Genomic DNA, 24,578 nt, shown 5'->3' with positions numbered 1-24,578 from the left:
GATGTAGACTAGTTACTAATATCATACTAATGTTTCGGTTATGCTTTGTATACGATGCTTAAAGTTGCCCATTGCAGACAACGATGACATCACTCCACGCAAATGGCAAAGTTGCATGGGGTGAAACTTGTGAATAGGAAGTTTTAAATTAGACAATGCACATTCCTTTGTCAACTGTATTTTTTATGCAACAATTCGCTCAGTGGCAGATGGATCGAGACGACTGGTCAGTTATAGGATTTCTGCTCCATAGTATTAGAAACACAGCCATCGAAAGACGGGTCAATCAAAGGTATTCCCGTTCGCCAATATATCTCGAATACGTCACAAACAGCTGAATCCTCTCAAAATTAATAAAAATGAGAAAACGTAGGAACCTAAGAAAATGCAGATTAGAGGAATGACTATAATGTTCTTCGCTCCATGTCTACAAAGGAGGGGTCCAGATTTTTGTATTTTTCTTTCTGTGGATATTCCTGCTAGAACACCTTGTATGAATACGTGGTGCACTAAATTTCATTATAAGAGACATGATACTAGAAAAGAATATTATTTGTTGATAACGTTTTATCGTGAATATCTTTGTATTATTCTTAAGTTCTTCGCGTTCTTCTTCATCTTCGCGTTCTTTTTCTTCTTCTTCTTTTTCTTCTTCTTCTTTTTCTTCTTCTTCTTTTTCTTCTTCTTCTTCTTCTTCTTTTTCTTCTTCTTTTTCTTCTTCTTTTTCTTCTTCTTTTTCTTCTTCGTCTTTTTCTTCTTCGTCTTTTTCTTCTTCTTCTTTTTCTTCTTCTTTTTCTTCTTTTTCTTCTTTTTCTTCTTTTTCTTCTTTTTCTTCTTCGCGTTCTTCTTCGCGTTCTTCTTCGCGTTCTTCTTCTTCTTCACGTTCTTCTTCGCGTTCTTCTTCTTCTTCTTCGCGTTCTTCTTTTTCTTCGTGTGGGGGACCTTTCTCTGTGGGACTTTTATCTGGGGAATGCTGTAGTATTGAGTCTGATCTTTCTTGAAGGGCTTGGTTAGTTATCTGGGTGTGAATATGTTTCTGGGTAGATCCTCTGTGGGTCTTGGGTGGTAGGTTGTGGTTGATGTTAGAGTAGTATGTTGCTGTTTTTTTTTTTTTTTTTTCATTCTGTCCACTGTTTGTGAGATGTAGCGTGAGGGGTGTGCATTGTTTAGGGTTGTGGTATTGAATTCAGTTCTATTCATTTTTATCTGATATTCTGTTGGAAGGGTTTTAGTTTCAGAGTGCAGGCCCTATAGGGGTGGTTTTGATGTATCTTGTTATTACTCTCAGTGCTCCATTCTGTGGTTTTTGTAAGTTGTTCATGTTTGATTTGCTGACTTTTGGCAACCATGTTGAGGAGGTGTATTCTAAGGTGGCTCTTATGAACTGTCTATAGATGGTTATGAGAGTATGAAAACTGAGGCCTAGAATTTTGGGATTCTTCACCATCTGGCCAGTCAACTGGATACATACATACATATACCAAGGCTTTTTCCCCCTTACAAGGGAGATAGCCAAACAGGAAAAGGCATAAAATCATTCCCACCCATTCCATCCCTGAATACACTCCACACCCCTCCACCCTCCCTCTTATCTTAGCATCTACTGGATGACGGGTCATTCCTGCACCCTGTCCACTGCTCTGGGTCAGAGGCAGTGTCGCAAGGCACAGCACATCCACAGCAAGGCCGCTTCATTAAATCGGCGACCCCCCTCTCCGTTCCCCCATGCAGAAAAGAAGACAGGGAGAAATCCCTTTGGGCTGCGTCAAATTTTGCTCACACATACTACCTCACCCCCCCATCCCCTCACCCATTTCACCTCATGCATCACATCATCCATATACCACCATTCTCCATTCACCCCTGTCTTCTGTCTTCTCCCGTCCTTCTTCAACTGACATTCCCCTCTTTCCCAAAGCCCCCTTCACCCCATCCATCCACCTCATCCTAGGACGCCCCCTCATGTTCACTCCCTCCACATCTGCCTTCCATACCTCTTTTACTAGTCTTTCTTCATTCATTCTTTCCATGTGTCCAAACCATCCTAATACTCTTTCATCAACCCTTTCTCACAACTCCCTTTCCACCCCTGTTCTCCACCTCACCTCCTCATTTCTCACTCTATCCAGCCTAGTAACCCCTATCATACTTCTTAGACACCTCATCTCAAACACATTCAAACTCCTTCTCTCTTCCTCTCTTATGTTCCATGTTTCTGCTCCATACAGTGCTGTTGGCACAATCACTCCTTCATACAGTCTCCTCTTAGCATCCATTCCCAAATGTCTATTCCTCATTACACTTTTTAATCCACCAAGGCATTTACTCGCTTCTCTCAATCTACATTCTACCTCCACCTCCACTCCACCTTTTCCTGCCACATTTGCACCCAAGTATCTAAAACTACCCACTTCCTCCAGTCACTCTCCCTTAATGCTCACTTCCAGTCTGCTGCCACTTTCACCCCTTGTCCATCTCATCACCTTACTTTTACCCACATTTATCTTCAGCTTTCTTCTTTTACACACTCTCCCGAACTCTGTCACAAACTTCCTCAATCCCTCCTCCGATCCTGCTACAAGTGCAGTGCTGTCCGCAAACAACAGCTGGCTCACCTCCCACTTTTCTCCATTTTCTTTAACAATCTCCAATACCTGACTCACCACCCTTGCATTTACCTCTCACACTACCCCATCCATGTATGAGTTGAACAGCCAGGGCGACATAACGCATCCTTGACGAAGTCCCACCTTTACCTCGAACCACTCACTCTCTCCATTTCTAATCCTGACACATGCTCTATTACTCTCGTAAAAACTCTTGACAGCTCCTAGAAGCTTTCCTCCTATCACGTATATCCGCATAACCTCCCACAGTGCCTTTCTATCTACCCTATCATAAGCCTTTTCCAGATCCATAAAAGCCCAAAAAATATCCTTTCCCTTTCCTATAGCTTTCTCACATATCTGTCTTATCACAAAGATCTGATCTACACAGCCTCTACCCATCCTAAATCCACACTGTTCCTCACCAATTACTCCCTCTGTTCCTCTCCTAATCCTCTCAATCAAGATCCTCCCATAAGCCTTCCCAACTACATTTAACAAGCTAATCCCTCTGAAACTACTACATTCACACTTGTCCCCTTTTCCCTTGTAAAGTGGAACTATACAGGCACTCCTCCAGTCCTCCAGCACTCTACCCTCTCTCCAGCAAACATTAAATAATCTCACCAGCCACTCCACCATCACTGTACCTCCTTTTTTAGACATTCTGCATGGCATCCATCCAGACCAGGTGACTTACCTGCTTTCATCTTAACTGCCTTCACTTCATCCTTCCTTAATTCTCTATTATCCTCACTCATCACTCTCATTTTCTTAGCACTTCCCACTGCAACTATCTTTCCCTCCCTATCCTCCTTCACATTTAGCAACTCCCTAAATTATTCTGCCCATCTTCCCCTTACTGCCTTCTCTTCCATTATCATCTCTCCATCTGCACCTTTTACCTTTTCTTCTCTACTTGATTTGCCTCCTCTTCCTCTCTTAATTTCTTTCCAAAACATCTTTTTATTACTTTCAAATTTTTCTGTCATACTCTTACCCCATTTCACATCTGCTCTCCTCTTTGCCTCCTTTACCTTGTGCTTTACTTCTCTTTCTTTTCTTTGTATCTCTCATATGACTCCCTCGTCCTATTTTGTAACCAATCTGTGAAAGCTCGTTTCTTCTCTTCTACAACCTTCTTTGTTTCCTCATCCCACCATTCACGGCCATTCCTTCTATTTCCTCCCGTCCTTCTTGTTCCACACACCATCTTTGCACACTTTGTGACTCCCTCCTTGAACCATCCCCATTCCTCCTCCACTCCTAGCTCTACTCTATCCTTCACTCCCTCCCACTCCTCTCTCAGCTTCTTGTACTCCTTTTCCTTTTCATTTAAAGAGTTCACTCTAAGCACCTCCCTACCTTTTGTCCTTTTCCTCTTTCTCCATCTATCCTCCACTCTCAACTTACCTTCCACCAAAAAATGATCTGATATTCCCCCACTCTCTCCCCTTAGTACATGTACATCCTCAACTCTTCCTACTATACTCCTACCTACCATTACATAGTCCATTAACACTCTATCTACCACCCTTCCATCCACCACCCTCTCCTATGTGTATTTATGCTTGACTTTCTTCCGAAACACTGTATTTGCTATCAACTCTCTTTCTAGACACATCTCCACCATCAACTCTCCACTATGATTCTTTCCTGGAACTCCACATTTCCCAACCACTCCGTCAATTGGTTCATTTCCTACCCTAGCATTAAGGTCTCCCAGTACTACTACATTGATATTTCTCCCTAATCCCTCTATACACTCATTTAAACCTACCCAAAAAGCCTCCCTTTCTTCTACACTCTTCTCACTAATAGGCCCTTATGCCCTTACAAAAACCCACATCTCCTTTCCCAGTTTCACCCTTATCCACATTATCCTTGAGGAAACCTCCTTCCACTCCACTACACATTTACCTATCTCTTCACTTACTAGTATAGCCACCCCTTCTCTCCCTCGCCCTCTCTTCACTCCTGATAACCTCCCAATTACACTCCCAAACTTACACTCGCCCTTCCCTCTCAACTTAGTTTCACTCAAAGCTAACACATTCATCTTTCTTCTCACAAACATACTACCTATCTCTTCCTTTTACTCTCATCTGTACCACATTCATGCACATTATAAGACCCAAACCTTAGGGTGCTGGTTGGAAAACTCCTAGACCCTCTTATGCCTTTACTTTTTTTAGGAATGTCCCCTGTGGGGCTACAGGGAGAAGGATGCCTGGTCCCAATCCCCATCCCTTTTTTCTCGCCTCTTATGATCCAAGTGGAAATACTTGGTGGCAGTATTCTTTTGCCCCCGCCACAGGGTAGGTAGGCAAAAAAGGAAATGAATATTCAGAGAAATTGTACAGGACAGTAACAAGAGGTTGGGGTACAGCATAACAGAGGGACAGTCATAGTATAAAAGTGTCATCGTTTCATCCCCGTCTGGGGTACTGGCCCCTGTCTGGGGTATTGGCCCCCGTCTGGGGTATTGGCTGCATGTTATTGTGGCAAAGTAGCATGCAGTTGATACTTTAGGGTCTATATGGGGTGCCCCTATGGAGCAGAGCCACACATCATTTTGTCTGTGATAGAGGAAAACTGTTCATAGAGAAATGATGACACTTTTATACTACGACTGTCAACTAGATAGAAAAAAAAATTAATCAAAGACATTTTCTTCTTTATTTTCATAATTCTTAAATCGAAAATATCAAAGGCCAAACAGGCCTAATTGGCTTTACATCTAATGACAGATCATTTGCAACTTGATTGGCATCATGTCTTGCCAACCACATCCAATTTATGTGTAACCTTTAGGTTCCTTGTGCAAAATGCAACTTCAGAAACTGCTGTGCAAATAATAAAGCTCATCATTATGTGGATTTTTACAGATGATATCATAGAATCAGACATGACAATATTTGAATACAACGGACCCTGTTTACAACAGCAACTTCTCAAATGAGAAATAAAAATAATTACATCAAAATCTACAATAGGAATTTCTAACAAAAAGTATAAAGAATAAACACTCATGACAAAAATGGTTTTAATTATGGTATCATGATTCCACACCTTCATTTTTTCTTAACACCCTGTGATAAATGTCATAAAATGTGACAAAATGAGGAAGAACATGGGGACTAGGGACTCCCTCTTTTTGTATTTTTTACTATGTAGTCAGAGCAAAGAAAGTATACACTGACTTGGCCACCTCCTTACAAGGAGGATTAAGGCTTTGTATATATCACTGTGAAAAGCTCAAAGGCAGGCTTCCTGCAATGCACAAAACTGACCCTTAATATTTGTGCCTACAAGCCTTCAACCCTATCATTACTATGCTGCACTGTTTAGATTTTGTATAGATACTGCTAGACAATTTCATCTTGGTGAGAGACAGACCTCAACCTGGACAGGATTTCTGTCAATTGAGCTCCCATTCATTGAGGAAGGTTCACCCCTCACCTACATAACAAAACAGTCTGGCATTTCAAACAACAAAATTTATACAGTATACCATAATTTCTAAAGGGTTAATGAAAAGCAGAAAATTATGCTATGCTACTGATAGTCAATTCTGAGAAGCACCACACAAGAGTCAATGCAGATGTCGGATGGCACTGCACAATCATTTGTGTGAAATGCTCCAGTTATCAAAATATATTCCTAAAATATCTTATATCATCTATAATGACCCTCATAAAACTGATTACATATTTTTGTTTCATTTTTATCACTGCATTTTCATATTCTTATACTTTTTGTTGAAAATATATCTAAAAACAATAAAATCTGATATACTATCAAATCTCAAACTCTTCATAATCAAGTAACATTTTAGAGAGCAAAAAAAAAAGATGACCAGTGATAAAGACATGCAAGTGGTGGTCCACTAAGACTAAAGTCAGAGAGAATCATCTCCTTCCTGCCTGTCTTCAGAACCCATCAACACCCCTGTTAGGAGGTGCAGCCTCAAAGGGTCGACACTTGGTCTAATGAGCCCCAAGAGCTTTATCAACTCTGGACTGTATGTCATCCATCTTTTCAGATAAGGAGAGTTGGCAACCAGCAACTGATCCCCTCATCCTGTTGTTGTAAGCTAGTGACACTGAAATAATTCCATATTAATACAATACAGACAGTTCAATGTTTCTTCCTAGAGAGATCTACGGAAGGGCCTGAGGATTGCTGCCAACCACATTAAGGGTATGGGTTTCCAGTCAGTGAAACACAAGGCAATAACCATTATTACTGAAAAAAAAATAAAAATACTAATGTTGTAAAATGAGTCTTCTGTACTCAAGTAAATCTTAACATTGCTGAGGGTTGAATTCTCAGAGGCAAAGTTAGCCAACAAAGCACTTTACAGGAACCTCCAAGACATTATACAATATAGGAATAATATTTTGCCAATATATATACATGATTATGTACACGTAAAAAAGTATAAATAATTAACAGTTGCTCTATACTACAATCTCTCTACTTCAAAGAAACATTCAAAATATGGTTCAGTCTTATGAAAAAAAAAAAAAATTCTTAACTTGCAATGCACACAGTCCCAAGTCCAAATGCATTTAGGTTCTAATCTTCTTGTAAAAAGCTAATATCTTCAAGCTCTATTACCAATTTTGGAGGGGAGGGGAAAAAATCACACGTACTGTTAACATACTTACACCATAAACAAGAAACCTTATACATGAAAAGGATCAAATATCAATTAGGTCTTCCATTTCTCCTGAACATAGCTGCTGATAGTAATTCTTGAGCATCTTACATGTTCATCAATTCAACCCATGTCTGTGCTTTGTTAACCTGTGCTAAGACATTTACCATTCTATATTAATCCTACCCAATTGAAATCACATCAAACCTGACTAACCAGAATCCCAATTCATTAATTTCAAGCTGATCCTGATCAAAAGTAAACCACTCCAATTTAACATTCACATAACCAAAATCAAATCAAGGCCATTACAATTTACCACTGCACTCTGATCCAAAGGATTTCAGAATTTTCTCAAATATAATCCATCTTCACAAAATTGCAATTACCTTCAGTTGAAACCTTTAAATTAAGGGGTTCCTTCTCATGTGGGAGGATAACAGTGTCATGACCAAACAATAAAAGTACACAAGGAAGAAAACCATTTCATTCACATGCCTTCAATTTATGATGAATGGCCTAAGTTGGCACTTAAATTAAATGTTAGTGAAAGAAAATCAAGACATAACAATTTCTGTATGAAACAGCTACTGCCCTCAACTCTTGAAACCCAACTAGTCCACTCATGCTCAACTAAAAAATGTTCAGAATGTTATAGCTATTCATAAGGCTGGTATTGTTAGCACACCTATTCTTCGATTAATGACTAATTCTGCTTAATAAACTTTATGGTGCTGCTGGTCCATTTGTGTGATTAGCCTGAAGATGGTTTGAAGGTGGAGTCCCATGAAGGTGAGTTGATGGAGGAGTGCCATGGAGAAGATTGGAAGGTGGAGTACTATGATGGAGGGAAGCTTGTTGAAGAAGTTTATTGCGAACTTCAAAAACATCCTGGATGCCCTTGCGAAAGCATAGGAAGTTGTAGTCAATCAGACCTAAAAATGAATAAAAAATAAAAATAAAAAAAATGGGAGTTACAAACAGCAATTAAAGCCATTTTCAATCGGTTATTCCTTAAACACCTATATATGACAACAACACACTTCATACATTCATAGTTATAACATATATATCCAATACACCCTGATATCAGTGTCTACCAACAACCTTGTAAATTATGAACCTTCTAGCAGATGGTAATATCTACTCTTACAACAGTATCAGGTACAGTTGCAATCTGATGGCACTGCAGCACAATGTTTTAAATTTCACTTTATACTACATGGGACCGAGTTTGAATCCAACAACTACTGATGACTTGTACTTGCCCAAGCAATCTGAACACATATGGCAAAGGTGATAGCTTTGGCCAAAGTTAAGCACAGGGGGTAATGGTGTCCGTTGATGTGAATAATCCGTTGATTTGGAGTGGTTTTTGGGTGGCAGAGTGATTGCACAGCACTAAACAACAGCACCAAAAACCGAAAACACAGCGAAAACACCGCAAACGCAGCTAATTAACGTCCGTTAATGAGAGGTAGTACTGTACCTCCTAGCATAAACTCCTCACCTATTTTCATCTGACATGCCTTAATTTATCAACAGTAACCTTAAATAATACAGAATTACAGGAATTTTTATTTTTTATTTCTTTATTTTTTTAATACTTATCCCAGAGTAGTAGGTTCAGCACCATCAAATGCCACTGAAATGAAATGTGAAAGTAAAGAAGGAAGTGGGAGCAGACAAAGAATAGATAAAATATTAAAGTAAGCAAAGATGGTGTATGGGATGAGGATAATAAATGTGTACAGAAGGAAGGGCAGCAAGTAGAGATGAGTACAACAGTGGCAGAAAAGAGCCTGGCAGAAACCAATGATGGATACCTGCATGTGGTGGCCCTGCAAGACAGACAGCAAAGCTAATCATTTTCAAAACCAATGAACCCTCTCACCTCCATCAGAAACTGACATTTGGTCTCCAGCCTGGGCCCAAGATCTTGCTATATTAACTTTAGCTGTATTTACACTTTTCCACACATGTAGAGCTGACTTCTCTCCACTCCCTACAACTTTCAGCTGGTGACATAGAAATAGTCCCACATTGATACAACACAGACAATGGTCTTAAGTCTCTTCCCAGAGATCTGTACACTGGTTATGAATACCATTGCCAGCCACTGTGGGAGTGCAGGTTTTCCACTTAGTGAAACTCAAAGCTATGACTGATTGACTGAAGAGCCAGGCATATGAGGAATGACTACAAAGAAGAAATGTGGAAGCATATGGGAGGTACTAAGTAATTCTTTTCTTTAACTGTTGCCTCAATTTTCACCGACTGGATACCTTCAACAATAAAAGTCTGGCAATGGTCCTTGAAACCTTTGATAGATCTCTCTGAGAGCAAATTTTGGATTGTTGTCCGAGTAATATTAGTACAAGGCTGTTTCTATCTTTAGTTTTCTCCTCTCACATACCCTCCCAGACTCTGGCACAAGCTGCCTTGAACCCTCCTCTAACCCATCCACAAGCACAGTGTCATCTGCAAACAGCAACAGGTTCACCTCTCACTTCCCTTCACTCTCACTAACCATCTCCAAACCTCTGCCCTTGCATTTACCTCCCATACCATCCCATCCATATACATGCTCAATAACCATGGTGACATAACACAACTCTGATGCAGCCCACCTTCACCTTAAACCACTCACTCACCATTTCTAATCCTAACACAAGCTCTATTATTCAAGTAAAAACTTTTAACTCCCCTTAACAACTTTCTCCCTTCCCATACATATGCTAAACTTTCCACAATAGCTCCCAGTCAACCTTTTCATTAACCTTCTCCAGATTCATTAAAGCTAAAATGATGTATCTCTTGCAAATCTTTCTTCACCCATTCTTTCCATGTGCCCAAACCATCCCAATAATATCAATCCTATCTACCAGCTCCTTTTCTACCCCTCTCTCTTCCTCACTTCCTCATTTCTTACTCTATCCAACCTTGTAATTTCCACCATATTTCTCAGACACTTCATCTCAAACACATTTAAAATTATTTTTTCCGATTCTCTTAACTTCCAAGTCCCCACCCCATACAGCATAAGAGAAGGGGTTTCAACTTGAGCCTTTGGGCACAGTTGAATGAAACCCCAGGAGTCTGCATTGTGCCATATCACTCCATCATATAAGAAGGGCTCGATACCTCTCCCTCTTTCTGTTGTATGAGTGCTTGTGTGAGCGGCAGTAAAGTTCTTCTATTTGCCTTTTCTTGCAAAAAATATTTATTTCCATAATATATAACCTCTTTTGTTTGGCTGTGCAAGATACGAGAGTGGGACCTAGGTGATTCTTCCATGGTGGCAGAAATGTGAATGACCTGACCTGCCAACTACCAAGGTCAAAGACATCAGTTGCCAATGTCACATTAGCCATATTGCTAAGTGAAATGGAAAGTTTACAGTCATTGTCGTTCCTTTAAAGCCCAAGCCATTCCTAACACCATACAATATTATGAATATATACATATATATTCCATAAATAGATAACATACAGAACTGCAGTGAGACAGATCACCATATGCAGGTCATCACTGCATGTGTAAACAGTAGGAGATTCCTCAGCCCATGCCAAAGGGCTAAAGTCAGGTGATAATTATACCATAGGCACAATCACCGCTTCATAAAATCTTATTTCTGCATCCATTCCTACACACCTATTTCTCATGACACTTTTCAATCCCCCAAGACAGTTACTTGCTTCCCTCATTCCACAATTTACCTCCACCTCCACTACTCCATTTCCTGCCACATGGGACCCCAAATACTCAAAACTATCCACTTCCTCCAGTCTCTTTCTCCCTTAAGACTTACTTCCAACTCACTGAAAAAAAAGTATGGTGAGTGTTACGAGGATATATAGAGTTGATAAATGAGGTGTGGCAGAGAGCAAAGGTGGAAAGAAACTGGACAGGGTTGATTGCGCAAAGAATACTGGGATGGTTTGGGCACATGGAGAGAATGAGTGAAGAAAGATTAGTAAATGAGGCGTGGAAGGCACAGGTGGACGGAGTGAGCTAGATGAGAAAACTGAGAATAAAGTGGATGGATGGAGTGAAGAGGGTCTTAGGTCTGCCCTATAAATCTTTTGAGTGGGTCATTGGGGGGGGGGGGTCAACATATAATGAAACAGTGGGGGTAAATTAGGTCCAAATGCTATGGAGGTGCTGTGTCTTGCTGCACTGCCTTTGACCTGAACAAGATGCTAACATGAGAAGGGTGATGAATTTGTGGATTGGTATGGGATGGGTGTGGAGTGGTTGTTTGCTTTGGCAAGCCATCTTCCTTTGGTATGTATATATCTTATGGGAATAAGAATCTGAAATTAATCTCCTAGGTCCCCTGACAGCACTTCTAGTGCATGTGATGTATCTAATTTTGAATAGGTGAGGACACAACCCCTTTAATCCCATTTCAGGATGAAGGATATGCATTAGAACCTTAGACCTTGAATTCAATTCACTCCTGGAAGCCATTTGAATTCTAAAATGTCTGATTTAGCATTTTTTTCTTTTGAATATTAATGTAATATATGCAGCATACTGAAACTTTCATTTTTTTTTTTTTTTTTTTTTTTACATTTTAACTCTATGAAAACATTTACAGTCTTGTACAGTGTTTTTTATTGAATCATACACACAAAATGCAGTATTGTATGATACTACCATCTTTGTATGATATTACCATCTTTAAACAAAGAAGAAAGAAAATAAGAAGGAGATGTTTAACCTCTGGGGCATTCTAGTTCAAAGGTACCACTGTCCTTAAATATGACTACAAGATATAACAATGTGCTTACCTTGTCTATCAAAATTGTCCTCTCTAAGTATACATACTAGGGCAAGGTACCTGTTGACCTCATGCAGATAAAGTATAGTAGCATTGTTCAGTTTTATTAAACTTGAACTTTCTCTGTCAAAGGCCACTTGTTCACCCTCTTCTTTAACTCTGAAAGAAAAGAAAAAAAAAGTGAGTGCTATACTAGTTCTGACACCTTGGGTATGAATAATAACCAAAATAACACTATTGGATCTTTGAGGTTTATTCAATTTGGTAATGCCTGATAAGTGTACTTCACTATTCTTCAGTTTTCTCATTTTGAGTGAATAACACACATTTGCACTGAATTAAAAATTATCAATAACAGTTTCTTTACAACCTGTGTTATTCTTATACAGGGACTCCTTGGAAAATCATCATTTGAATGTAAACTTGCATTAGAAAAATTAATATTTCAGGGAAAATACAAACAACTCAGAGCAACCAATTCAATATGTATATATTTCACCTTTATTCTTATATATATTGTGAATATATGGGATGGGGGAAAGTCTTTTGAATGCAGTCAAAAGCTTTTACATGGTAATTCATTATGCGTGAGGCATGGAAATAGGAAGAGTGCATGGTTTGATGTGAATATGAGACTGATTCAGTGTTGTGTGATGTCATCATGATGGTTCAACATACACAGACATGATAGAATTGAAGACATCAAGAGAAATAATTTAATTTATTAAACAAGCAACTGATACAATTAAAGTGCTTATAAATGGTCACAATGTGAATAACTAATACTTGGTTGACATCCCCTTTGCTTCTTTCAATGCAAAGACCCTTCTAGGCATGCTAGTGATTACATACATACATATACCAAGGCTTTTTCCCCCTTACAAGGGAGGTAGCCAAAAAGGAAAAGGCATAAAATCATTCCCACCCATTCCATCCCTGAATACACTCCACACCCCTCCACCCTCCCTCCCATCTTAGCACCTCCTGGATGACGGGTCATCCCTGCACCTTGTCCACTGCCCTGGGTCAGAAGTAGTGTCGCAGGACACAGCACATCCACAGCAAGGCCGCTTCATTAAATCGGCGACCCCCCTCTCCGTCCCCCCATGCATAAAAGGAGAAGATAGGGAGAAATCCCTTCGGGCTGCATCAAATTTTGCTCACACATACTACCTCACCCCCCATCCACCCACCCATTCCACCTCATGCATCACAACATCCATATACAACCATTCTCCATTCACCCCTGTCTTCTGTCCTCTCCCGTCCTTCCTCAACAGACATTCCCCTCTTCCCCAAAGCCCATGAATATCATCTTGAGGGATTTCTTGCCATGTTTCCCATAGTATTCCTAAGAGTTCAGGCTTTGAAGATGGCTTCCTGTTCTTTTTGTGAAGTTGTCAGTCTAATATGCCCCAGAGGTGTTCAATAGGGTTCATATTCGGGGACTGACTTGGCCATGGAAGTTTCTTGATTCCATTTTAGCTCAACCAATTTTGTGTTGCTTGAGCAGTGTGACAAGGAGCTCCATCTTCCATAAATAGGAAGACCTTTTTACTCATTCTACCACTGGAAAATATTGGAATGAGTCCTTCCTTTAATAAATATATTTGCCTGAATTGATGTTTCCTTGACACTCCACAAGCTCTGATCAACCATCACTCCAAATTGCACCCTACACCATTATTGAAATGCCCCCATGTTTCACTGTTGGCTGCAGTCTTTTGAGATCAAACTCTTGACTACAGTCTCCAGACCCACACTCTTCCACTGCCAGAAAATAATGCAAATCATGACTCATCAGGGAAAATGACAGTGCTCCAAAAGGTCACAGGTCTCTCCACCATCTCAACAGTCTAATCCTTTCTGAGCTTGATATTGGCTGGACAAATGATTGGTTTCCTTCTTGCAGCTCTGTCCTTTCCTACAGCCCCATCATTTTCCTCTTCCATCAGTCATCTTCCCAGCTAATCCCAGCACCACAATCAATCTCTCCCTAACCTTCTCCACATCTAACAATTCTCTATCTATCTTACCCTTATTGCCTTCACGTCCATTAATATCTGTCCACTTGCATCCTTTACCTTTTCCTCTTAACCTGATTCATCCCCTCACTCTTTTCTTCCTTCCAAAACATTTTACTGTTCCTTTCAAAATTGTCAAACTCCATTTTACATCTGATTTCCTATTTGCTTCTCCTCATGAGTCTAGTATAGATGTGAAAAAGTATAAAAAGGAAAAAAAATCATCATCATAGTAAAACTTTAAAAAATAAATTTGAGCTAACCATGACCAAATGACTATTTTTTTTTTTTCTGATAAATTAATGCATTCTCACCCATATATATTGGAGATGTCTATGACAACATCAATCATGTCACAGCAGAGTTCATAACTCTGCATATCTACTGGTGATGAATCAGTAGCAATGTAGATCTTGGATAAGACATCAAACAGAAAAGCTTTCTCAATGCCAGAGTTCTGCAAATAAGAATATTGTAAATTAGTAAGTATCATAGATGGTGCCTAAAACACCATCAAAATGTTCTTATTGTCAGTTTTTCCATCTGCTAACTACATTTAAAACAAAAACTAATACATCCAAGACTGGAATATTTGACAGTGGCATGGTTCCCACACAAATTGAAAGATAAAAGCAAGATCAAGAAGATACAGAAGTAATGTAGCAAGACACAGCACATCCACAGCAAGGTCACTTCATTTAATCAGTGACCCCCATCTCTGTCCCCTCATTGTGTTGACAGTGCCAGAAAATTAACAGAATGGATCCTCAGACCATTTACATCAAGAAACAAGGATTACATGATTACACTATGGAAGACCCTGGTACTACCTAAATTTGAATACTGTTACCAACTGTGGAACCCAGACAATATAGGGGAGATGGAGAAATTTTAGAGTGTCTAAAGAACCTTCACCAGCAAGATTGACAGACTAAAAGGCATGAACTACTGGGGCAGACTCAAGCACCTCAAACTCTATTCACTTCAAAGGCATAGAAAACAGCACCAAATCATTTATACATGGAAAATGCTACAGGGCCATGTCCCCAACACTGGAGTGACACTCAGCCAAGGAAAGACAAGAGGGAAATCTTCCTATGTTGAAGGAATTGCCAGCAGCACCAGAACACCATATCCCTCTGAGCAAACTCCTTCACCAGAGCAGCCCCCAAGCTCTTGAATAGTCTCCCCAACTACCTGAAGAACACCACATCCTGCACAGTGGAAGTATTCAAAAGATGGCTGAATGTTTTTCCTACAAGAAACTGAAGAGACACCTCCCACACCATCCTACAGTAACACATGACCCCACTACAAAAAGCTGGTATATTGTATACCACTTCACTGAAAGCAGCACGGCTAGGGAGGAACCAGCAGCAGTACCTGTAGCTGAGGTGTGTTCGCTGAGATCTCCATAAGGTAACATAAGTTATCTCCTCATCCCAAATATAATCTCAGCACACTTTGTCACTTCCTTCTTGAAACATACCTATTCTTCTTCTATTCCTACTTCCCTTTATCCCTCACCAACTTCACACTTCTCTTAGCTTCTCAAGGTATTGTTTCTCCTTTTCCTTTTCATTAAATTTGTTAATTCTCAGCACCTCTCTCACTCTCACCTTATTCCTCCTCCTCCACTTTTCTCAATTTCCCTTCTACCAAAATATTATCTGACGCTCCCCCATTCTCTCCCCTGAAAACTTGAACATCCAGAACTCTTCCTATCCTTCCTTTGGATACCACTAAATGGTCCATTAATGCCCTATCAACCATCTTTTTCATCCACCACCCTTTCACATGTATACTTATGCATTGCTCTCTTCTTAAACACTGGGTATGCTATTATCAACTCCCTTTATAAACACATCTCCAACACCATTTCTCCAGAAAGATTTTTACCTAGCACCCCAAACCTCCTTATTACTCCATCTACTCACTCATCCCCTACCATAGCATTGAGATCCCACAACACCCCTACATTTACATTCCTCCCAAAACTCTCCAAACACTTTTATATCTATCCAAAACCTCTCCCTTGCCTCTGCACTTTTCTTACTACTAGGTCTATATGCACTCACAAATACCCACTTCTCCCATCTCAGTTTTACCTTCACCCACATTAACCTTGATGGCACTTCCCTCCACTCCACCATGTGCTTTCTTATCTCATCAATTACCAGCAGAGACACTCCTTCCCTCCCTGGAACATTCATCACTCCCAACACTCTACCCACCACACTCCCAGATTGTATAGATTGTTTTGTATGTATTGTATCCATTATTCAGTATCAACCCATGTATAACATGAAAGGCATATAAAATTTTATCCATATGATGGAAAATGACTTCATACTCACTGAAATGAAGATATTGAGCAAATTCTCTAATGTTGGAAGCTGAGGAATAAGTTTCTGCACCACTTTACTGAAGGCCTCAAATATGCTGTGGTCATATATTGAAGTCAAGTAATAACTTAAATGAATCTGTTCCATACCTGTAAATACAAAAACAAGATTTCTGTAGGAAAGCAAGTGTTTTAAAAATCACCAATCTGTGATGAAATTATGCAATTATTTTACACAGCTTGGAGTTTGACAGAATTCTATACATCATCACATTTTATAATGACAACAGACTAGTTGTGAGCATAGAAGATGAGAGACTTGAAGAAGAGGAGACTTTTCAGTGTTTTGGGTTATATATGTAAATGGAGCAAGCAATAGCATACAGAGAAATTTTTGTGTTTCATGAGTAATAACCAGTGCTTCTATCCTTGGGGACAATATCACATCAAAGAAATGAAATCTTTGAGGTTGTACAGATGTGTAGGCGGGTAGCATAAGGAAAAGATGATAAAAATCACAAATTTTCAGTATTCTCTATTTTAACAGCAATTAGTATTAAATCAGAAAGGAATGATGTATGACTCTGGCCCTAAAATAATACACACATACATACATACCAAATGGCATTTTCCCCTTTATAAGAATGACTGCAGAGTCAAAGCATACATCCACACATCCATCCCACACCCATCCAAAGCCCATTCATTGTCCCTTTCATCTCAACATCTCATGAAGGGTCATCCCTGTTCCCATCACACTGCTCAGGTCCAATAATGTGATAAGATCCAGTGCTTCCACAACAAGGTCCAATACCCAAACCTGGTTTACCTTCACTACATGATATGGTACCGCCTCCATCCACTAGGAAAAAAAATCATGGAATAGATATGAACATCCCTTCATGCCACATTATTTCTTCATCCATTTACTCACATCTTTTGGTTTCTCTTCTTTGCTCAAGAGATTCCTCTTGGATCCAATGCCTCTTCACACCTGTCCAATCGCCTCATTCTTGGTCTTCCTCTAAAGTTCACTCGATCCACACTTTCCTGCTTGTCTTTTTTCACTCATTATTTTCATATGACCAAACAATCTCACCACTCTTTAACCTACCCTATCTGACAGCTTTTTCAAGCCCCACTCCCCTAAAATAATGTCATAAAATTTATGCAGCCACCATAAATGCAAAGAGAAGGTTGTACACATACATACACGTCATTGTAGAGGAAAGTGGTCCAAACATCAAGCTCTGACCTAGCACTTTGTTGCTGAATCAGGAAAAATGCCTTGTTATTTTTGGGATGTAGCATTATGTTTTTGTGTGACTGAATGGAGGGTAGTAAAGATGAAAAAAAAAAAAAAATTAATGAACCAACTAAGAGGGGATTGGATATGACAAGAGTGGAGTGGCCACTGGAAGTAATCCCGAAGAAAACATGTATTACCGTAACTCTGAAGACGACCTACAGGTACAATTCTGATGTATTTTCAGGATTTCGGAGGGAAGGGGAAGCAATGGATAAAATTATGGACATGGAAAGAGATACTAAGATTAGCAGGGCATTAAGAATTGAGACATCAACAACTTGGCAGAAGAATTGATTGATTTAAAACTAGACCACAAAGCTTTGCAATTAGAGGTATCAAACTTATACAGAACCAACAATGAGATAATAAGAGAATTAAATGATCTAAAAAGTGAACTGAGTATGATTAAAAGAGAAAATGAAAGAAAGGAAAATGAGGTTAGAAACAAAAATGAAGAACTCAAGAAAGGAGTCAAAGAACTATTACAAGCAGTAACCGCAAAGATGGAAGAATAAATGAAAGAGACCGATCTTAATGAAATAAAAAATCAGTGGAAACAGAAACATGAAAATCAAAAACTCTCATTCAAAGAAATAGTACAGCAGGCAGGTAGAAGAGAATGCAAAGGTAACAGTGATTAAGGTGATCAAAGAAAAGGAAAACTGGGTGAGAGACACAGTGGACAAAAAGAGATGCATTGTGGTTTACGGTATTAAAGAAAAACACAATGTACACAAATACCAAAGAGAAAAAGAAGAGAAAGAAATTGTGAAGGAGATACTGAAAGCAGTTCAGGATGAGGGGTAGAATTTGGAGAAGGAAATCAATAATGTACATACTCCAAAGAAAAACTACAGGCCAACAAAAATCAAACTAAGTATTCAAATGATTGTGGAGGAAATACTATCAAAAGCTGCAAAACTAGCAGTGAAAATTACAAAAATGTGTGGGTAAAAAAAGAAATGAACAAAAAGGAAATAGAGAGACAGGGCACTGAGAAATAAAGCTAAGGAAAAAACGAGAAAAGATCAGACACTGAAAAAAAAAAAAAATTCTGAAGAGTACTGGATCTGAGACTGAGAAAATGGTACATCAGAAAAATGGAAACATAAACCAAAAAAAGAGAAAAAAAGAACAAATTAAAAGCGGCATTTACAACCATGGACGTTATGATTTCTGGAATAAATGAATCAAATGTCTCTTTGTCAATAGAGAAACCAGACATAATGGGAATTGTGGAGACAAAACTGAAAGGTTCTATACAATCAAGTATGGTGGGACAAGGTTTATACAACCTTTGGTCGAAAAATAGAATGGATAAACAGGGGGGAGGAGTCATGTTATTGACTAGAAAGGGCTTAAATGTAACAAAGATAGAAGATAAAGAAAATGTGGAACTGATCACAAAGTTGAAAACAGCAGTATGAAAAGCAGAAAGTTCATAGTTGTATGTGTCCCCAAAAACTAAGACTTGGCCTGACAGTGAACACTTAAAATTACTGGAATACACAAAGAATGAATTAAACAAGACACTTAAATATGGAGAAAAGATAGTACTTATGGGTGACTTTAATGCAAAGGAAATAAATTGGGAAGAACTGACAATAAAAGGTGGAGAGGAACTATGGGGCAACATCCTACTAGATCTGACCATTGATTATACATTGACTCAATGGGTCAAAGAAAACACTAGATATAGACACAATGAAGAACCATTGAGACTAGACTTGATATTCACTTCTGAGCCTGAAATTGTAGACAAAATAAATTATAAGACACCAATTGGGAAGGGTGACCACATACTAATAGAGTTCAAGCTTAAGGAACAAAATGCTATGAGAAGAAATGAGAAACACAGAGAAGGAAGATTAACATACAACAAAACTGATTTTGTAAAACTCAGAAATTTCTTTCAAAACACTAGTTGGGAAAAATTTGCAAATGATGAAACAAAGATGGAAGAGAAATGGAACATTTTTAAAGAAAAATATAAGGAGGGAACAGATAAACATGTACCTAAGCAGAAACAAAAAAGGGTTTACATAAAGTGTTGGTATAATAAGAAGTGTAGCAATGCTAAAGATAGAAGAGACAAAGCCTGGAAAAGATGGAAAAAAGACAAAAAAGTGACTAAATGGTAAACATACATCAAATTGAGAAATGAATATGTAGATATACACAAAAAGGAAAAAAAGAAACTATGAAAGGATATAATAAGAAAATGCAAAGACCAACCTAAACTATTTTACAGATATGTAAACGATAAACTAAAAGACAAACAAGAAATAATGAAACTGCGTGAAGGAAATAAAGAATATGTACACAGATGTAGAAATGGCTGAAGTAACGACCAGACACTTTAAGTCTGTATTTACAGTTGAAAGCTTACAAATCTGGGATGATGGTACCAAGAAGGATCCCCCAAAATGAAAGAAATAACAGTGACACAGAAAAGAAATAAAGGACCAAATAAAGAAACTTGATGTCAGAAAGTACCATGGGCCAGACAGAATAGCGAGCTGGATATGAAAAGAATGCATAGATGAACTCACAGATAAAATACACAAGATAATTGACTTCTCACTCAAAGAAGGAAAAGCACCACAAGATTGGAAAACTGCAAATACAGCCAGTCCTCGTTTAACGACGGAGTATCGTTCAGAAGACCCCGTCGTTAAGCAATTTCGTCGCTAAACGAGGATCCATTGAGAAACATACATGTATGAGCATATAAACAAAGATTCGGAAGTAGGCAAAGTGACAAAGTGCTACATGCTAGGTTATTCTATTAAGGGAATGTATATTAATACATTTTGTATGTTTGTTTACTTACTGTCCATCTTACTGTGGTTGTAGGTGCAGGGATACTCGAGGGGACCACATCAATCATTTATTAGGTTTAACGTCTAATATACATGGGCACGTCATGTGCCTACAAGTGCAATGAAAGAACTAACTGGGCATCGCTTCTATGCAGTAAGATTATACAGCTAAGGCCGCTTTCACACGAGCGTTTCCGTACGCGCGTTCGGGTGCGCCGCGTTTTAACTTTCAATGGGACCTTTCACACGACGCGGTTTGTGGACGTGCAACGCAGCACAAACGCAGTGCCAGCAAGAATGCATCCGTTTTTCCTGACACACGCATCTTTGCTGGCTACTAGTGGCAATGATAGCCTCCTTCGATTATCTTGTCCAACTCTTCAATAAATAATTTGCCTGCCTCTTCGTCTGCACTCGCAGCTTCACCATAAACTCCACGATTATGCAAACTGAATCGAGTTCGAAATCGTTGAAACCATCCTTTGCTTGCTGTGAAAGTTTCAGTGCATCCTTCACCCTCACGTGTCTTAAGGGTGTTGAAGATGCTCAGCGCCTTACTTTGAATCAAACCAAGACTCACAGGGATATTTTTCTCGATATTGTCATCAATCCACACCGAAAGCATTTTCTCCATCTCATGCACCAATCCTTTTCGCTGCCTAGTTAACAATGCGCTGTATCCTGTCGATAATTTTGCCATTTCTTTGATACTACTTTTGTTCTTGAGAATTGTAGAGATAGTTGAATGTGAGAAGCCATGGCTGTCAGCAATAGCTTGGACTTTCTTACCTCCCTCGTGCTCGTTAATGACTTTCATTTTTATATCTAAGTCGATGGCTTTCCTCTGCTTCTTAGGACCGGATCCAGTAGGAGAATTTGTATTCTTTCGTTTTCCAGTCATCATGAATGGAACTTGTATACTGTTAACTAGAAATCACTAAAAACTTGGAGCAAATTTAAGTATAGACACGCTAGAAGCGTGTTACGGCTACAACTGATGAGTAGTGATCACATGTGTTTTGGTAGGCGCGAAGATTCGAATGCAGTAAAAGAATATTTTTGACAATTTTTTACTTTTTTTTTTTTAAGAAGCCGTCGTAACTCCGAGTCGTCGCTAAAAGAGATCGTTGTTAAGCGAGGACTGGCTGTACTGTACCAATATACAAGGGAGAAGATAAAGAAAATCCAACAAACTATAGACTGGTATCCCTTACAAGCACAATTTCAAAAATATGCAAAAGAATCATTAAAAATGAATGGATTAAACACTTGGAAGAGAACAACATACTAAACCCCAAACAATTTGGATTTAGAAGTGGAAGATCATGTACTACAAACTTAATTAGCTTTTACCCAAGAAGTCTTTCATTCATTCCAATAATTTTCCTTGTATTCCACCTATTGTTTCAAATTTTTTTAGTAGCTTTTCATGTGGTACTTTGTCAAAAGCCTTTTGTAAGTCCAAGAAGGCACAGTCTGCCCAACCATCTCTTTCTTGTATTATTTCTATAAATCTTGAGTAAAAGCCAATTAAGTTTGTAGTACATAACCTCACCAGCCAGTCCACCATCACTGTACCTCCTTTTTTCAGTCTGAGACTAGATTTTACATAAGGACTACCACAAGCAGATGCCTGTCATTGGTCCCAGTACAAGGAAAGAAATAAGTAACTGTTCAGGTATAATGAATAGTGTGATGATAAATAGGTATTTGACAATGAATATTATGAGAAGGTTGTATGGAGTGATTGTGTTCATGATGTTACATTGATATTAGGTGCCAATCTTTCAATTAACCAAATGAGAGCATGGTATTTCTTTCATTACTATCTATACCTACTATCATTGCTCATAAAAGAACAAAATTCTGTCAATCCTTATATCAAAGGAGATATGGTAAACACTTGCATAAAACCAAGACATACCAGCATCACATAGATCATCATTGGCTTTCTGGTGGATATCTCGCTGAGTTTCGATTTTGATATCATCTGAGAGTCCATCCACTTTATGAATGAAGACTTCAAAATGCAGGTTAGGGTTGACTTTGTATGCACGCAAGACTGTCTGATGTAAACGCTGAAGTGCTTCCATGTAGTCATCCTGTAGGTGCAAAAATAGACATGGACTGAAATAATTAGGTGTCAGTGACACTTATTCGTATCATGATCAAGGAAACAGGATAGGCAAAACAAAAGGTGATAATAATTGTAATTTTAAAATTCAATGACTGGAAACTTACAGCCCTACATGAGCCATCAATGGTTCTTAGACCCTCCCAAAGATCTGGAACCAATGACAGGTCCACAGGTGATCCTGCACGATGGATGCTTAAAAGAATCACCCCCTTCTGCCTCTCCAGAAACCTCTTGATACTATTCCAACTCTGTCTGGAGTTGCAACCCCAGGTGATTGACACTCAGCTTCCATACCAAACTCAAGATCTCTCTCTCTATCAGCTTCAACTGTATTTCCCCACTCTAACTAAATGCTCCCTTCCTACTACTATAAGCCAGTGGCACTCTATGCACTCATTTAAATCCATCAAAAAAGCCTCCCTTTCCTCTACACTCTTCTCACTACCAGGCCCATATGCACTTACAAAAACCCACATCTCCCTTCCCAGCTTCACCTTCATCCACATTAACCTTAAAGAAACCTTCTCCCACTGCACTACACACTTACCTATCTCTTCACTTACTAGTATAGCCACCCCTTCTCTTCATCGTCCTCTCCTCACTCCTGAGAACCTCCCAACTACACTCCCAAACACACATTCACCTCTCCCTTTCCACTTAGTTTCACTCAATGCCAACACATTCATCTTTCCTCTCACAAACATACTGCCTATCTCTTCCCTTTTACTCTCATCTGTACCGCATCCACACACATTAAAAGACCCAACCCTTAGGGTACTGGTTCGTAAAACTCCTAGAGCCTCTTATGACTTTAATTTTTTTTTAGAAATGTCCCCGTGTGGGGCTACAGGTAGCAGGATTCCAAGTCCTAACCCCCGTCCCACTTTTTGTCGCCTCATATGACTCAAGTGGGAAAACTTGGTGGCAGCATTACAGCATCTTGCTTAGGTGTTTATCTAAATGAATCTTAACCACTTCCATATGGTGATGCCTACGTAGGCAGCACGAGGAGCAGTGGGTACTCGATGATGCCGACGTTGGCATCTTGATTATATTTATTGTAGTCATACCTACTTAATCTCCATTCTCTCTAAACTGGCTTCATCAATTTTCTATGGTTATCAAAATACACGTGTGAAAGAGAACGAACGATTGAGCACTGACTTTATTTTTTATAATGCGATTATTATGACGCAACATCGCACGTCAGGCAGCTAATGCTGCCAGACGTGCAATGTGCCCCGGAGTGAAGAGGTTAAAGCTTCAAACTGAACTACACTGCACTGCCTCTACAGGAAGTTTATTCCATTCACTAAATACACGGTTGGCGAAGTTGTTTCTACCCACTTCCAAATTGAATCATTTCCTGACAGTTTGAGACCATTATTTCTTATCGAATTCTCATTCAGTGTGAAAATTTTGTCACTTTTGATGTTGTCAATTCCCTTTAGATTCTTAAAGATCTGTATCAAGTCACCTCTGAATCTACATTTTTTTAGGGAAAACAGTAAATTTTCATATGATTTATTTTTTATATTTGGTATCAGTTTTGTGGCTCACCATTGTACTTTTTCCAATCTGTCAATGTCATTAATTCTCGAGATTCGGTGACCATACGGAAACAGCATAATGGACTTTTGAAGTCAAAAGTTCACGCAATCAGTCCTAGTATCTTATTTGCTTTCTCAAAGGCTGAAATACACTGCTTAGATGATTTGAGATCGTTACTAATAAATACAATGAGATCCTTTTTACTATCCACTTTTGTTAACAAATTTCCAAATAAGTTGTAATTGTACTTACTGTTATTTTTATCTATGTGCACAACCTTGCATTTACTTGTGTTAAATTTCATTAGCCACTTTTCAGACCATTGCTATTGTTTAT

At 39.0% G+C, this 24,578-nt stretch overlaps 1 protein-coding gene across 2 annotated transcripts in view; it reads right to left on the bottom strand.

Annotated features, from left to right (window-relative positions):
- Positions 1–5,271: 5,271 nt before the first annotated feature.
- The window catches only part of RagC-D (Ras-related GTP binding C/D), a 56,807-nt gene continuing 37,500 nt past the window's right edge, over positions 5,272–24,578 (bottom strand). For both annotated transcript variants that reach the window (XM_076198898.1, XM_076198897.1), the window contains exons 4-8: positions 22,479–22,656; positions 16,437–16,573; positions 14,394–14,536; positions 12,066–12,214; positions 5,272–8,204 (exon numbers count right to left, since the gene is read on the bottom strand). In XM_076198898.1, coding sequence (XP_076055013.1) covers positions 7,996–8,204; positions 12,066–12,214; positions 14,394–14,536; positions 16,437–16,573; positions 22,479–22,656 — 816 coding nt within the window. In that variant the 3' untranslated portion in view covers positions 5,272–7,995. The remainder of the gene's footprint in view (positions 8,205–12,065; positions 12,215–14,393; positions 14,537–16,436; positions 16,574–22,478; positions 22,657–24,578) is intronic.

The sequence above is a fragment of the Oratosquilla oratoria genome, chromosome 15 (genome assembly GCF_046742065.1).
Source record: "Oratosquilla oratoria isolate Oo_2021 chromosome 15, ASM4674206v1, whole genome shotgun sequence".
In the NCBI taxonomy this organism is placed as follows: Eukaryota; Metazoa; Arthropoda; class Malacostraca; order Stomatopoda; family Squillidae; genus Oratosquilla; species Oratosquilla oratoria.
This window is presented reverse-complemented; position numbering and strand designations above follow the sequence as displayed.